The 13569-nt window shown below is 41.3% G+C and overlaps 1 protein-coding gene across 1 annotated transcript in view; it reads left to right on the top strand.

The window, feature by feature from the left end:
* IL12RB2 (interleukin 12 receptor subunit beta 2) overlaps nucleotides 1-13569 on the top strand; it is a 91794-nt gene that overhangs the window by 63011 nt on the left and 15214 nt on the right. Inside the window, exons 11-12 of the mRNA XM_066264982.1 lie at nucleotides 3507-3605; nucleotides 4025-4183. Of these exons, the coding sequence (XP_066121079.1) occupies nucleotides 3507-3605; nucleotides 4025-4183 (258 nt within the window). The remainder of the gene's footprint in view (nucleotides 1-3506; nucleotides 3606-4024; nucleotides 4184-13569) is intronic.

Genomic DNA, 13569 nt, shown 5'->3' with positions numbered 1-13569 from the left:
GCGTTTAGTGAACTCCAAACTGCTACAAAATTGCAAATGCTTATCGTAAACGGTATTAGGATTCACCCCCGCGGAATAATTTGAATCGTATAGTCCCTACAGTTCCTTCCTTTTATGAGTCTACACAGATACCATAATATAGAAGAAAAGAGAAAATGTTTTCCATATTTAGGAAATTAAAATGTTTTTAAGCATTTTAGAAATATTCATTTGAATAAGTTCAATATAACAGTTGGTAAAATAACTTTTTATTAAATTTGTTCTACTTGAAAATACTTAGTTAACTATTATTTTATGTTGCTGTTACATTCTGAAAATAAACTCTTAAAAAATTAAGTAATCTGGCCCTGGCAGGTTGGCTCAGTGGTAGAGCATCAGCCTGGCGTGCAGGAGTCCTGGGTTTGATTCCTGGCCAGGGCACACAGGAGAAGTGCCCATCTGCTTCTCCACCCCTTCCCCTCTCCTTCCTCTCTGTCTCTCTCTTCCCCTCCCGTAGCCAAGGCTCCATTGGAGCGAAGTTGGCCCGGGCTCTGAGGATGGCTCCATGGCCTCTGCCTCAGATGCTAGAATGGCTCTGGCTGCAACAGAGCAACGCCCCAGATGGGCAGAGCATCACCCCCCCCCTGGTGGGCATGCCGGGTGGATCCCGGTCAGGCGCATGCAGGAGTCTGTCTGATTGTCTCCCCGTTTCCAACTTCAGAAAAATACAAAAAAATAAATTTAAAAAACTTAAGTAATCCAACCTGTGGTGGCACAGTGGATAAAGCGTCGACCTGGAATGCTGAGGTTGCTGGTTCGAAACCCCTTACTTGCCTGGTGAAGGCATGTACCAGAAGCAACTATGAGTTGATATTTCCCACTCCTTCCTCCCGTGTCCCTTGCCTTCCTTTCTCTCTCGATCTCTCTTTCTGTCCTTTCTAAAAAAAAAAAAGAAAGAATGTAATCCACACTTACCATAAATTCAAAATGGTCCTCTCCATCACTACGGTGACTCATTGCCATAGCATCCTCAGCTTCTGGCTGGAGCAAAGCAGGGTGTTTCGAGTGGGACAGAATACAGTCCACATCCAGGGTTGTAGGCTGGTGAGACCTAGGCTAGAGATCATCAGTCCTGTCCTGTCAGGATAAAAATGGTTCAAGCCAGCCTGACCAGACGGTGGCACCATGCATAGAGCGTCGGACTGGGATGCAGAGGACTCAGGTTCGAGACCCTGAGGTCGCCAACTTGAGCATGGGCTCATCTGGCTTGAGCAAAAAGCTCACCAGCTTGGCCCCAAGGTCGCTGGCTTGAGCAAGGGGTTACTCGGTCTGCTGAAGGCCCATGGTCAAGGCACATATAAGAAAGCAATCAATGAACAACTAAGGTGTCGCAACGAAAAACTGATGATTGATGCTTCTCATCTCTCTCCGTTCCTGTCTGTCCCTATCTATCCCTCTCTCTGACTCTCTCTCTCTGTCCCTGTAAAAAAAATAATGGTTCAAGCCACACAGAGCCACTCCTGTATAAACACTGTATGTAGACATCGCCATGTCTAGAAAAGCTTCCTTGATTCCCAGGCTATTTGGGTCCCCCCTTGCATGATCCTTTGTACTACTCTATGATTCCTTCTCGTTACGGGCCTTTCAGTGCTTGCCTTCTCCCATATTTAATAGGTGAAATCAATAGCTATTTAATTAAAGTTGTTCTCCTACTTGAAAACACTTAGTTAACTATTGGTTTGTGTTAACTAATAGCTTTCTGCAGGAAATCCACCTAAGAGATTATTTATAAATGTGGAGACAGCCTTCGCCTAAGGGCACCAGGTATATATATATGCATAGGAGTCTGAGGAAATGAGCCAGTAGTTGGAGCCAGAATGGAGAGCGAGCCACTGGGCAGCGCAGCTAAGGAGTTTTTGAGGTGGGGAGAAGACCTGATTAAGGGATGTTTATGTAGGAATTAGCCAGTTAAACAGAAGTTCTCAAGGTTTGAACTGGGGAACAAGTTTGCTGGGACTCTACCTTTTACGGAAAGGGAAATGGTACCTGAGTGAAGGGGCCACAGTTTCTCTGCTCCTCCACGAGGTAGGCTGTTCACAAGAAGACACCGACAGCTTCCGGCGCAGCTGTTGCCAAGGCTTCTACACTGAAGTCACGTTGTGCATGGCAAAACGCAACAAAAGCATTTGCCTAATGGTCTTAACTGGAGCTCCCACACCTCTACGTGGCACAGTGGTTGGTTGGCACCTTCCACAACTAGTAGCACAACAGTCAGGCACTAGCCCCTCCCAAATGAAACGTGATTCCATAGTCCGTGTTGCCCTTGGGGCTTCTGGGTCCGGATGCCACCCACAAAGAATCTTTGGAAAACAGGACTAAGTTGACTGCATTCTTTCCTCCATTGCACTTAGTTTATGAATCTAAATGGGAACTCACCACGGTTGTGTGTTCTTTCTCTTCATGGTCACTCTGAGAGAACTGGTTGTGTGTTTGAGCTTTATATGCTGCTTATTGGCTGGAATATTTAAGGGACAATGGATTTTCATATAAAACACTATTTAGTAAATCATTCTGTGATGCAAAATTCTTCTCCCCCCCAAAAAGGAAATGTTCAATCCTAATCAATGTGAGCTGTAGGGGCCAGATCTACCTCGTTTTGACCACATGATCCTGTAGTTACCAAGTAGGGATTATCTCTCTTTTTAAAAAAATTTTTCATTGAGAATTTAAAGCTATGTCATGGCAATATCTATGAGAGGGGCTATTTCTTTATAGCAAATAGAAATCATGGAAATAAGGAGCTTGGACAAGAAAGAGCAACCTGCCAACAAACTTCATGGCTGATCAGACATTGTGAAGTGTGGCACTTAAAAGCTAGGAAGGAACATTAACATTCCCAACCATCTTCCAAATCTTCAGGCTGTGAAGCAGCTGAGATCTAACTGGAACATGGACATGGTGGCGGGAGGCAGAAGCAATGGGTGGGATTGCACTGAGGACGCCCGGGTTAGTCACACCCGAATGTGTCATGCCCAGCGGCCCTGTCAGATCCTGATAAGCATCTGTAGATGAGCCTTCCAGGTTCTATGCCTGAACAACCCCAGCCTCACTTTTTGATAAACAGCAAATGGTTTGTTTGTAGAAGTCCAAATATTTTTTCTTAAAGGAAATTCTTGTTTCAAAAGTTGTCTGTGTCACTATATTTAAATTGTTGTTGGAACTGGGCTTGCTTTTGTCTCCTTAATCATGATGACCCTGGAAAGAAACCTGGGTTGTTTGATTGGTTCGCTGTGAACTTGGGAGTTGGGAGCCGTGGCTTCCAGGAGTCAGTGCCCAGCAAACAGGATGCTGTTATTTTGTAACTTAGGTCAGTCCTTTACCCTCAGTTCACATTGTACTTAAACCATCTTCCAGCTAAGAAGAGGCAAGAAATGTCTTGAATGCATTTGTATCAGATATTAAAGTGGTTCCATTAATGACTCACTTGTGTGGCCACACCTGTTAAAAGAGCTCCCTTTTCCCTGCAGAGAACATAAAACCCTACATCTGTTATGAAATTCGTGTGCACGCCCTGTCCAGGGACCAGGGAGGATGCAGCTCCATCCGGGGTAACTCTAAGCACGAAGGTGAGTCTTGGGACCTTTTGCCAAATTTTGTTTTAGTTTAGTACAGGGGTCGGGAACCTACAGATCGCGAGCCAGATGTGGCTCTTTTGATGGCTGCATCTGGCTCGCAGACAAATCTTTAATAAAAGAAATAATAACGTTAAAAATATAAAACATTCTTATGTATTACAATCCATTCATTTCCTACCACTCATGTTCATGGTTGCGGGTGGCTGGAGCCAATCACAGCTGTCCTCCAGGACAACACCAAATTTTTATTGGATAATGCGTAACGTACACGGGTCGTTGTATGGCACTCACGGAATTACATTTTAAAATGTGTGGCATTCATGGCTCTCTCAGCCAAAAAGGTTCCTGACCCCTGGTTTAGTGATTTGGATTTGCAGGGTGACAAAGGTCTCCTGTGTTCTACTTTACAGCACCATGGAGTGGCCCTCACATTAATGCCTTCACAGAGGAAAAGGGGAGTGTTTTAATTTCATGGGATGAAATTCCTGTCCAGAAACAAAGGGGCTGCATCCTCCATTACAGGATATACTGGAAGGAACGGGACTCCAATTCCCAACCTCAATTTTATGGTATGTGTGAGAAAAAAACGCAGGAGGACACAAGTGCATACATGTGCATGCGTGCGCCAGGTGCTAGTACCACGCATGGCACTTAGTAGGAGCTCGGTAAATATCGTGAACTCGATTAAATGAAGAAAAATGAAAGACACCAAAACACATACACACAGTTACTGAATATATGTGGTGTGCCAAGCAAATTTAAAAAATGAAGATAATGAACGGGCTCCCAAGGAGCTTACTCATATGAGGAGATAGTATTTTAAAAAGCACCAAAGGCACTTTCGCACTATCATATAGACTCTTGAGGTTTGCAAGGAATGCATTTGGAGAATTCTTGAGTCCCCACATTTGCAAATACCATCCTATAGGAGCTTATTATTTTCTGCTCAAAATGGATAAAATACAATTCAAGTCATTTCTTATGACCTATAATTATTCTATAACTATAAGACTAAAAATTTTTTTTAATATTAATATTTTTTTATTAAATTTAATGCAGTGACATTGATAAATCAGGGTACATATGTTGAGAGAAAATATCTCTAGATTATTTTGACATTTGATTGTGCTGTATACCCCTCCCGCAAAGTTAAATTGTCTTCTGTCACCTTCTATCTGGTTTTCTTTGTGCCCCTCCCCTCCCCTAACCCCTCTCTCCTTCTTCACCCCCTCCCCCCTCCCCTAAACCCCCCCTCCCCGCCCCTGTTGCCATCACATTCTTGTTCATGTCTCTGAGTCTCATTTTTATGTCCCTTCTATGTATGGATTCATCTCAGTTTTTTTTCTGTTTTACTTATTTCACTCCGTATAATGTTATCAAGGTCCATCCATGTTATTGTAAATGATCCGATGTCATCATTTCTTATGGCTGAGTAGTATTCCATAGTATATATGTACCAAAGTTTTTTAATCCACTCGTCCTCTGACGGACACTTGGGCTGTTTCCAGATCTTCGCTATTGTGAACAATGCTGCCACAAACATGCGGGTGCATTTCTCCTTTTCGAGCCGTTCTATGGTGTCCTTGGGGTATATTCCTAAAAGTGGGATAGCTGGGTCAAAAGGCGGTTCGATTTTCAGTTTTTTGAGGAATCTCCATACTGTTTTCCACAGTGGCTGCACCAGTCTGCATTCCCACCAGCAGTGCAGGAGGGTCCCCTTTTCTCCACATCCTCGCCAGCACTTATTCTGTGTTGTTTTGTTGATAAGCGCCATTCTGACTGGTGTAAGGTGATATCTCATTGTGGTTTTAATTTGCATTTCTCTAATGATTAGTGATGTTGAGCATTTTTTCATATGCCTATTGGCCATCTGTATGTCCTCTTTGGAGAAGTGTCTATTCATCTCTTTTGCCCATTTTTGGATTGGGTTGTTTGTCTTCCTGGTGTTGAGTTTTACAAGTTCTTTATAAATTTTGGTTCTTAACCCCTTATCAGACGTATTGTCAAATATGTTCTCCCATTGTGTAGTTTGTCTTTTTATTCTGTTCTTGTTGTCTTTAGCTGTGCAAAAGCTTTTTAGTTTGATATAGTCCCATTTGTTTATCCTGTCTTTTATTTCACTTCCCCGTGGATATAAATCAGCAAATATATTGCTCCGAGAGATGTCGGAGAGCTTACTGCCTATGTTTTCTTCTAAGATGCTTATGGTTTCACGGCCTACATTCAAGTCTTTTATCCATTTTGAGTTTATTTTTGTGAGTGGTGTAAGCTGGTGATCTAGTTTCATTTTTTTGCATGTAGCTGTCCAATTTTCCCAACACCATTTGTTAAAGAGGCTGTCTTTACTCCATTGTATTTCCTTACCTCCTTTGTCAAATATCAGTTGTCCATAGAACTGTGGGTTTATTTCTGGGTTCTCTGTTCTATTCCATTGATCTATATGCCTGTTCTTATGCCAGTACCAGGCTGTTTTGAGTACAATGGCCTTGTAGTATAACTTGATATCAGGAAGTGTGATACCTCCCACTTTATTCTTCTTTTTTAAGATTGCTGAGGCTATTCGTGTCCTTTTTTGGTTCCATATAAATTTTTGGAATATGTGTTATATATCTTTGAAGTATGTCATTGGTATTTTAATTGGTATTGCATTGAATTTATAAATTGCTTTGGGTAATATAGACATTTTAATGATGTTTATTCTTCCTAACCATGAGCACGGTATATGCTTCCACTTGTTAGTATCTTCCTTGATTTCTTTTATCAATGTTTTGTAATTTTCCGAGTACAAGTCTTTAGTCTCCTTGGTTAAGTTTACTCCTAGGTACTTTATTTTTTTGGTTGTAATTGTGAAGGGGATTGTTTCCTTAATTTCTCTTTCTGACTGTTCATTGTTGGTGTATAAAAATGCTTCTGATTTCTGAGTATTGATTTTATATCCTGCCACTTTGCTGAATTTATCAGGTCCAGTAGTTTTTTGACTGAGACTTTAGGGTTTTCTATATACAATATCATATCATCTGCAAATAATGATAGTTTTACTTCTTCTTTTCCAACTTGAATGCCTTTTATTTCTTCTTCTTGTCTGATTGCTGTGGCTAGGACTTCCAGGACTATGTTAAATAAGAGTGGTGAAAGGGGGCACCCCTGCCTTGTTCCTGATCTTAAGGGTATTGCTTTTAATTTTTGCCCATTGAGTATGATGTTGGCTGTGGGTTTGTCATAGATGGCTTTTATCATGTTGAGGTATGCTCCCTGTATTCCCACTTTGCTGAGAGTTTTGATCATGAATGGGTGCTGGATTTTATCAAATGCTTTTTCTGCATCTATTGAAATTATCATATGGTTTTTCTCCTTCTTTTTGTTTATGTGATGAATCACATTGATTGATTTACGAATATTGTACCAGCCTTGCCTCCCCAGAATAAATCCCACTTGATCATGGTGTATGATTTTTTCCATATATTGTTGGATCCGGTTTGCTAATATTTTGTTGAGGATTTTAGCATCTATATTCATCAGAGATATTGGCCTATAATTTTCTTTCTTTGTGTGGTCTTTGCCTGGTTTTGGAATCAGAATTATGCTCGCCTCATAAAAGGAGTTTGGAAGTCTTCCTTCCTCTTGAATTTTTTGAAATAGTTTGAGAAGGATAGGAGTTAGTTCTTCTTTGAATATTTGGTAGAATTCCGTTGTGAAGCCATCGGGCCCCGGACTTTTCTTTGTTGGGAGTTTTTTGATAACTGTTTCGATCTCCTTTGGTGTAATTGGTCTGTTTAAGTTTTCTGATTCTTCCAGATTGATTTTTGGAATATTGTACGTTTCAAGGAATTTGTCCATTTCATCTAGGTTGTCTAGTTTTTTGGCATACAGTTCTTCATAGTATTTTCTTACAATATTTTGTATTTCTGTTGTGTCAGTTGTTATTTCTCCTCTCTCATTTCTAATTTTATTTATTTGAGTCCTCTCTCTCTTTTTCTTGGTGAGTCTACTTAAAGGTGCATCAATCTTGTTTACCTTTTCAAAGAACCAGCTCCTAGTTTCATTGATCCTCTGTATTGTTTCTTTAGCCTCTATGTCATTTATTTCTGCTCTGATCTTTATTATTTCCTTCCTTCTACTACATTTGGGCTTTACTTGCTGTTCTTTTTCTAATTCTTTTAGATGCAGGGTTAAGTTGTTTATTTGAGCTTTTTCTAGCTTCTGAAAGTGTGCCTGTAGTGCTATGAACTCCCCTTTCAGCACTGCTTTTGCTGTGTCCCATAAATTTTGAGTTGTTGTATGCTCATTGTCATTCGTTTCTAGGAATTTCTTTATTTCTTCTTTGATCTCATTCTTAATCCATTCATTATTTAACACCCTGCTATTTAGTTTCCATGTGTTTGAGAATTTTTGAGCTTTTCTGCTGTGATTCATTTCTAGTTTCATGCCGTTGTGATCGGAGAAAGTGCTTGATATGATTTCAGTCTTCTTAAATTTGTTGAGAGCACTTTTGTGCCCTAACATGTGGTCTATCCTAGAGAATGTACCATGAGCACTTGAAAAGAATGTATATTCTGCTGCTTTAGGGTGAAAGGTTCTGAAGATATCTATTAAATCGAGTTGATCTAGTGTTTCCAATAAGTCTGCTGTTTCTTTGTTAATTTTCTTTCTTGAGGATCTATCTAGTGATGTTAGTGGGATATTGAAATCCCCTACTATTATAGTATTGCTGTTGATCTTGCCCTTTAAATCCATCAAAATCTGTTTTATATATTTGGGTGCTCCTATATTAGGTGCATAGATATTTATAATAGTTATATCTTCCTGTTGGATTACTCCCTTTATCATTATGTAGTGGCCTTCTTTATCTCTTACTATATCCTTTGTTTTAAAGTCCAATTTGTCTGATATAAGTATTGCTACCCCAGCTTTTTTTTCATTTCCGTTTGCATGAAACATTTTTTTCCATCCTTTTACCTTCAATCTGTGTGTGTCTTTTGTTCTAAGGTGTGTCTCTTGTAGACAACATATGTATGGGTCCTGTTTTCTTATCCATGCAGCTACCCTATGTCTTTTGATTGGATCATTTAATCCATTTACATTTAAGGTTATTATTGATATGTAGTTGTTTATTGCCATTTTCTTCTTTAAAGGTGTATTCCTTTTTTTTTCTTTCTTTCTGTATTCTTTTCCCACTTTATCTGTTTACACCAGGCCCCTTAATATTTCCTGCAGCATTGGTTTGGTTGTAATGAATTCCTTGAGTTGTTTTTTGTCTGGGAAGCTTTTTATTTCTCCTTCAATTTTAAACGATAGCCTTGCTGGATAAAGTAGTCTTGGTTGTAGGTTCTTGTTGTGCATTACTTTGAATATTTCTTGCCATTCCCTTCTGGCCTCAAGTGTTTCTGTTGAGAAGTCAGATGTCATCCTTATGGGGGCTCCTTTGTAGGTGATAACTTTTTTTTCTCTTGCAGCTTTTAATATTTTCTCTTTATCGCTTAGCTTTGGTATTTTAATTATGATGTGTCTTGGTGTAGGTTTCTTTGGGTTTCTCTTTAATGGAGTCCTCTGTGCTTCTTGGATTTGTGAGTTTCTCTTGCATTAATTTAGGGAAGTTTTCAGCTATGATATGATTGAACAAAGTCTCTATCCCTTGTTCTTTTTCTTCTTCTTCAGGAACCCCTATGATGCGGATGTTATTTCTCTTCATGTTGTCACAGAGCTCTCTAAGAGTTTCCTCTGACTTTTTGAGTCTTTTTTCTCTTTTCTTCTCTGCTTTCATGCCTTCATTCCAGTTGTCTTCTAACTCGCTGATTCGATCCTCTGCTCTATCTATCCTGTTTTTAATTCCTTCCATTGTGGTCTTTATTTCTGATATTGTATTTGTCATCTCCAACTGATTCTTTTTTATACTTGCTATTTCTTTATTTAGGTTTTCAAACTCCCCCTCCATTGTTGTTCTAAGATCCCTAAGCATCCTTACAATCATTATTTTGAACTCCGCATCTGGAAGTTTGATTATTTCCATATCACTCAGTTCATCTCTCGAAAGTGTCTCTTGTGGTTTCATTTGGATTGCACTCCTTTGTTTTCTCATCTTCTTCTTCTTTTTTTTTTTTTTTATTTGTAGAGTTGATTGAGTCTAGGCTTGGTGTTGTCTGCCTCCAGTTTTCAGTTGTGTTATTTTTAGGTCTTCGTGGGTTGGTATCAGCTATTATTTGTAATCCACTTTCGGATTTGGGCAGCTTTGAAGTCTTGATTTGTTTGTTTTCTTAACAGGTGATAGTCTTGTTAACTGATCTCAGCAGGGGGCTTCCTTGAAACTGTATCCAGGAATGCTGTGGGTGTAACCTGAGACGCTGAAGGTCTCTTCCTCCAACTAATCTCACTGGGGGCAGGGTTTTTTCTCTCAGCTTCAGTAGGGGGAGGTGTATCTCAGATCTCCATGGAGACCTGAGTTACTGCCCCTCCTCCCCACTTCTTTTTTTCAGCTGTGTCTTGTTGTGCTGATTGGAGCTGGATAGATGTCCGGAGATCTCTGATCCGGAAGCACTTCAGCTCTGTTTTGTGAAAGGTTCAGTCCCTCCCCCAGCTATGGCCGCCTCCAGCACGAATGAGTCAGCTTTTTTATTTTGTTTCTTGCATACCTTAGCCCCTCACAGTCTGTCCCTCTCCCTGTCTTTTCCACTTGGGAGATAAGCTGGTCTTTTCAACCCACCTTGCTCCCTGGTCGCCAGGTAAGTGGCTGTGAGCAGTAGTTTCTGCTCTTTTTCCTCTGTGAAATCCTCTCTGGGCTCTCAGCCTCACCCCCCTCCTTCCCTTCCTGTAAGCAGAGGAGATTCAGGCACTCTAAGACTAAAATTAAAATAAATTCTGGCTGGAGCATTATCTCAAATGACTTTATTTTTTCACTCATTCATAGCAGCGCCAAGGCACAGGCCAGATTTGAGTCCCCTGCGGCCCCAGGCTTGGCTTTCTCCTTACTTCATAGGCAGCCCTCTTTCTTTCCAGGAGACTTTATCGTCAAGACGTAGCAGTTTTGTTCCTCCTTGAGAGTGAGTGGGCACAAGAAGAATGCAATGAAGCCCCTGAGATGTGGCTGCCAGCGCGCTGCCTGCAGGGTGATTCTACCCGGCAGCATTAGGAGTTGCTCCTCTCTCTCGACCTCAGAACTGCACTGTTGCTTTTCTACGTTATGATTTTTGAAACTAGTTAACCCTTTATCATATAAATAATACTTCCATATGATAAAAACATTCAGGTAATTCAGTAAGATATAAAATCGAAATTATCCCTTCCTCCATACTATAGCAGTTCTTTGTGCGTTCACCCAGAAAAAAAAAACTTAATACAGCTTGACCTGTGGTGGCGCAGTGGATAAAGCGTTGGCCTGGAACACTGAGGTTGCAGGTTTAAAACCCTGGGCTTGCCCGGTCAAGGCACATATAGGAGTTGATGCTTCTTGCTCCTTCCCTCTTCTCTCTCTCTCTCTCTCTCTCCCCTCTTTCTATAAAAAATGAATAAGTAAAATATAAAAGAAAAAAGGAAAGTTGCGTTGCCTTTAAAAAAAAACTTAATACATACACAAGCATATATTTGGAATAATTATCTGTATTCTGATCTTCACCTTGCCTTTGCTTCTGAATAATACATAGTAGAGATCTTCCTACATCAGTCCATATAGATTTACCTCATTCTTTTTAACACCTCTCTAGTATGCCATTATGAGACCTTACAATCATTAAACTAATCCACCATTGCTAAACAGAATGTGTCATTGAACAGAACTGCTTCCCACCGGATCTGTCAGGGTAGGTCAGTTCTGAAAAACACCCCAAAAGGTGACGAATCAGTTGACCTCTTCCTGAGCCATTTCGAATTCTTCATGTGGAATTTGCCCCCCTCCACCTCCCAACTCTCGTTTTGGCAGAGTTTAAAGCGAGATGCCTGTTTATAACCAGACAGATCAACATAGTTACTTGGTTCTTAAATCTGCTCTTGCAGAAGTAGAAGAAAATGCCTACTTTACTATGCCACACATCGGATGACTCTGAAGTCTATAAGGGCATTTTAAAATATGTCAAGAGTTGAGGAGGCCCAGGTTCAGAGTCCTATTTGTACTGGTTTAGATGAGCTTTTCCTTTCATTCATTAAGCACTTACTGATGAGTAAGACCCATTCCCTGTCTTCACAGAGTTCACAGTCTAATGAAGGAGGGAGAAAAGCACACAAAAGTGATGTAACTGCGCTAATGAAGGACTGACAGCTATCTATTTCATTTGACACCCAAAAGTCACAGATGGATTCACAAATGCAGCTTCCAGCGAGCGATAGAAGGCGGTAGGTGGCAGGAGAACAGCGCCAGGAGAGAGGCACCACCACAGCAGGAGCAGGATGGAGTTCCGAGGAGGAAAGGGCCCTGTCTTACGTGTCTTGTGGTACTGCCCACCACGTCCCAGACTTACAGCAGAGGCAGAGCAGTCAGGAGCACTTGGCCCTGCTGGGTGGGAGGATAGAGTTGGAGAACTGGGAGGGGACCCAGGCATCTGTAGGTTAGCACATTCCACAGGGGAGTCTGGGCACAGCCTCTCCTCTGGAAGTTTGTTGGTACAGCCAGGTGCACCAGGGACAAGTGCCCTTCTCTACTGGTGCACACATCGTACTTTGTTACCACTTGGCTGTTTTTGCCCACAGACTAAGCATCATGAGGGCAGACACCATGGCTGTTTGCTCACCATTGTCTCCTGTGTACTTACAATACAGCCAGACACACAGTAGATGCTTAATAAAAACAGTATTTGTTGCCTGACCAGGCGGTGGCGCAGTGAATAGAGTGTCGGACTGGGATGCAGAGGACCCAGGTTCGAGACCCCGAGGTCGCCAGCTTGAGTGCGGGCTCATCTAGTTTGAGCAAAAGCTCACCAGCTTGGACCCAAGGTCGCTGGCTTGAGCAAGGGGTTACTCTGTCTGCTGTAGCCCCACGGTCAAGGCACATATGGAAAAGCAATCAATGAACAACTAAGGTGTTGCAACGAAAAACTGATGATTGTGCTTCTCATCTCTCTCTGTTCCTGTCTGTCCCTATTTATCCCTCTCTCTGACTCTCTCTCTGTCTCTGTAAAAAAACCAAACAAACAAAAAACCCAGTATTTGTTGATTAACAAGTGGGTGATTAACAGCCTACACTTTGTTAAACCAAAGTAGATTGTTAGGGAAAAACTAATTTTCAGTAGCAATGCATCTCTTTTGCCTGATACTATTTGACCTTATGACCCACTGCCTGTCAGATGATTGGCTACTATCCCATTTTCCCAAACTGGTGCCTTTGTCCTTTACCCACCCTGAGCCTAAAGTTTCAGAGGGTCACGGATTGAATGGCCCTTTTTTCTGTGCCTGAGATCACAGCCCAGACCCAGGCAGCAGAACCAGTATTTCCTGAATGATTTCTTTCTCCCATTACTCAATTCAACCTATTTTGCCAACCAAACTGCTGAACCATATCATCCTCCTTACTGCTTCCCCCATAAAGTTTGTTTTTATTCTTCAAATATACATATATGTATGTGTATGTGTGTTTGTGTATAAACTCTTTGGCCCAGCACACCATTCAAATTTCTTCTCTTCCGTCCCGACTTCTCATTTCACTCCCGAGCTCAGGATGTCCTCACACAGTCCGATGGCTGACTCCCTGATGCTCGTTGATGCTTTGCTGCCGCAAGCTGAGCAGGAGGTTGCTCCAAAATTAATACTGTAATCCCCTGCCTTAGGAATAAGGAAAGAGATGTTTTTAGTTTAATTATATAATTTAAGTATGTGCAAGCAAGTTCATCAGGTTAGAGTAGGCTTGGGAGTTTTTCACATGGTCTTTTTTCTCAACAGGATGTAAAATACCAAAATTGCTCTGATTGTCACAGCTCTTAAATAATGCAGTCCGACCTCAGCCCCTTTGGGTGGGGTGGATGAGGTAATATTACAG

Source organism: Saccopteryx bilineata, chromosome 3 (genome assembly GCF_036850765.1).
Source record: "Saccopteryx bilineata isolate mSacBil1 chromosome 3, mSacBil1_pri_phased_curated, whole genome shotgun sequence".
NCBI classification, from domain to species: domain Eukaryota; kingdom Metazoa; phylum Chordata; class Mammalia; order Chiroptera; family Emballonuridae; genus Saccopteryx; species Saccopteryx bilineata.
The sequence above is the reverse complement of the archived record's forward strand: the minus strand, read 5'-3'. Positions and strand labels throughout refer to the sequence as shown.